General features: G+C 39.1%; 1 protein-coding gene across 1 annotated transcript; it reads right to left on the bottom strand.

Moving 5' to 3' along the window:
- Nucleotides 1-971: 971 nt before the first annotated feature.
- On the bottom strand, nucleotides 972-1,873 carry LOC136802451 (uncharacterized). Its single transcript, XM_067059184.1, has 4 exons — nucleotides 1,836-1,873; nucleotides 1,614-1,746; nucleotides 1,316-1,378; nucleotides 972-1,149 (listed from the first exon to the last, which is right to left on the bottom strand). The coding sequence occupies exons 1-4, from the start codon at nucleotides 1,837-1,839 to the stop codon at nucleotides 972-974; spliced, it is 378 nt and encodes a 125-aa protein (XP_066915285.1). The 5' UTR covers nucleotides 1,840-1,873.
- Nucleotides 1,874-2,940: the final 1,067 nt, after the last annotated feature.

The raw sequence follows: 2,940 nt of genomic DNA, 5'->3' as shown, positions 1-2,940 counted from the left end.
TTCTGAATAAATGTGAAAGCACTGAGACAAAATAAACAAAAGGGAGAAAATCAGAACACAGTAAACAGCACTGTTAAAAATCTACAAAAAGATAAAATGAAAGAGTGGAAATTTACCAAATCAAAACAATCGTTCACGGAGGAAATCTATCAGACTCTTTGTCAATGTAAATGGCAAAGCTGACAAAGAGATTTTTACTTGGATCAAATGATGGGTTCCTTGATCGGATACACGCTTCGTTCATGTGATAATGTTTTGCTTGGAAAGTTTTCTTCCAGAATGGTGACTGTCCTTTTACCAAGAACGTGTCGCGCTCTTTGTGACGGATACACAGTTCCTTATCAAATTGAACAAGATTTTTACCCTCTGGACCATCGTTCAATCTACCAGTACATCCAGCACACACAGAAATTTTGCCGTGAATTTGAAGGAGTTCAAAATCAGTGGTTGTTGTTTCAACATACTTTGGCTTAGGGAGCAGCCTGCTTTTTGTAAAGAGAAGTTTCATCCCATTCGAAGAAACACTAAAATTATTTATTGTGGCTTCATCATTACATAGGATGTCACCAAGGGTCGACGAACCACCACTGAGAGGTTTACCAAGGGTCGACGAACCACCACCGAGAGGGTTACCAAGGGTCGACAAACCACCGCCGAGAGGGTTCCAAGGGTCGGCGAACCACCACCGAGAGGTTTACCAAGGGTCGACGTACCACCACCGAGAGGGTTACCAAGGGTCGACGAACCACCACCGAGAGGGTTACCAAGGGTCGACGAACCATCACCGAGAGTGTTGTTGATTCTTTTCACCTTACTTTTTTTCATTTCCTATAGATTGGCTAAAAATTAGGCAAAGATAACCCAAGTAAATTTTTACGCTTGAGATAGTTTAAACTGACAAAGAAACATCTAGTTTCTTTTTCTATTTACAGCTCGAAAAGCTCCAGTAGGCGAAGCGTTCAATAAAAAATTCAAGGATGCAATTTACCGGGTATGCAATTTTCAATCTCTTCTGTTGTCTTTGGGGTCAGTTTTTCCAGAAACTTGACGTATCCATCTTTCACCTTGCCATGAACATGTTCTTTATAGTAAGCCAACATCGTTCCGTTTTTATTTTCGAGTAGACTTTCGATTCGTTCTTCCAAAACACTAAATTTAACATAGATTAGTAGTAGATTCAGATAAAAAATATTTTAAACTTATTCTGGTTAGGTTATTCTCGTTATGAGTTATATTGGCAGCACTTATTTTAAGCCATCCTTTAAACGCATCAAAGAAACAAAGGTGCACAGAAATATATTTCCATGACACTTACGCAATGGTGAATCGTTTTAGCTCCTCGCTTTTCTCTTCGTCTTCCTTCGTGACGTTAATATATCTACAAAATAGACAGGCCAAAGTATTTGCAATGCCAAAATCGACGCCTGAACTTAGAAAAAAGCCGCATGCCTTTCAGAATATTCCAGAAATAATGATGTAAGAAACTGTCTCAAGGGGATTAAAGTTCACAAAACATTATTTGTCTTATCTCGACGGTACCTTGGGAAATCACACCCCCCTTGCCAAAAAAAATAATGTTGGAAAAAGGAATTGGCATGTTTTTTATAGAATACCTTGGGTTATAGGTCTTCGAACTGTCCTTTTGAGTAGTGAGATAGTTCTTCATTGCTGCCGATGTGTAGCGCTCAAAGCTTAACAATTCTTTCGTCAGTTCTGATTCATCCAAGGAAAATAGATCGGGTTGAGCTGTAACAATCATAAAAGTAGAATTCAAGGATGATGTCCTACATCTGCGTATACTTGTAAATATTAAGTTATCATGACTTTATACATACCCATGCAATTATTTTCTCGAAGCAAGGAGTGTACTGTCAAAATCGGTACGTTTCTTTTAATCCTCTGCATTTCTTGAAAATTTTAACCACCTGCACCCAGGATACCTTGGAGGTATCACATATTCCTGATATTAGGTTTCCTCCCAGTTCCCTGCTAATGACAAGGTAAGGTAACACAGGCTTTTTGCCCCTGCAAAATTGAAATCCTTGTCCGTTCGTTTGTAGAAACGGAAGACTCGTGCATCAATGGATACCGTGGAACCACAAGGTCAACCTGGCCAGTTAGAGGTATTACGTTTTTTATGCTAAGCATAGGGGCCGTCCGCATAACACGTACACACAAAAATTTCTAAGATTGAGTACCCCCTCCCCCTGTCCGCTTACGTAAATTGCTATATACCCTGGTACTTGTGCTATATACTGGTACCCCCCCCCATCAGTTGAAAAAGAATTGAATTTAAATTGTTTGGTTCGGATCTTTATTTCATACAGCTGATATTTCTCTTTCAAAAGAGTTTACAAGCAAAAAAGGCCTATGAAAAAAATTCTCTCTGCGTACGTTCATTTTCCTTTGACCCCTCCCCTCCCCCTGTACGCAAACATACGCTTTTGAGAAGACTCCCTTCCCTCTTAGTGCGTACGTACTATGTGGACGTCCCACATCTCCGTGCAGACTTTCGCCGACGAGCCAAAATACAAAAACATTACACTCCTTGAGCAGAATCAATTTTCCGACTTAATAATTCACAATTTTCATAAACCCAAATAAAATCAACAAATTGAATCTAAATCTAAGCATGAAAATAAGCATAAATTATGACTGCAAATGAGATTTTGCTAAGCATATTGAGCCTCGATCTATCTTACTGTATGCTTATAAAACAAAAATGCGTGTAATACCAATGTATCATCTTTTGTAATTATTTATAGGTTAACGTAAATGTGCCCGTACAATTTTCACCGCCGCGACTTGACAACGAGGAGTTTTATGTGGATTGTACCCAACCAATTGTAGGCCTACCCAAGAAACAGGTGAAACATAAGAGTATGACTTTGCAAGCAGATGAAGTGGTGACAAATAAGTGCTACGAGTGTCACATCTTTT

Source organism: Clytia hemisphaerica, unplaced genomic scaffold (assembly GCF_902728285.1).
Source record: "Clytia hemisphaerica strain Z4C2 unplaced genomic scaffold, Clytia hemisphaerica genome assembly, whole genome shotgun sequence".
In the NCBI taxonomy this organism is placed as follows: Eukaryota; Metazoa; Cnidaria; class Hydrozoa; order Leptothecata; family Clytiidae; genus Clytia; species Clytia hemisphaerica.
This window is presented reverse-complemented; position numbering and strand designations above follow the sequence as displayed.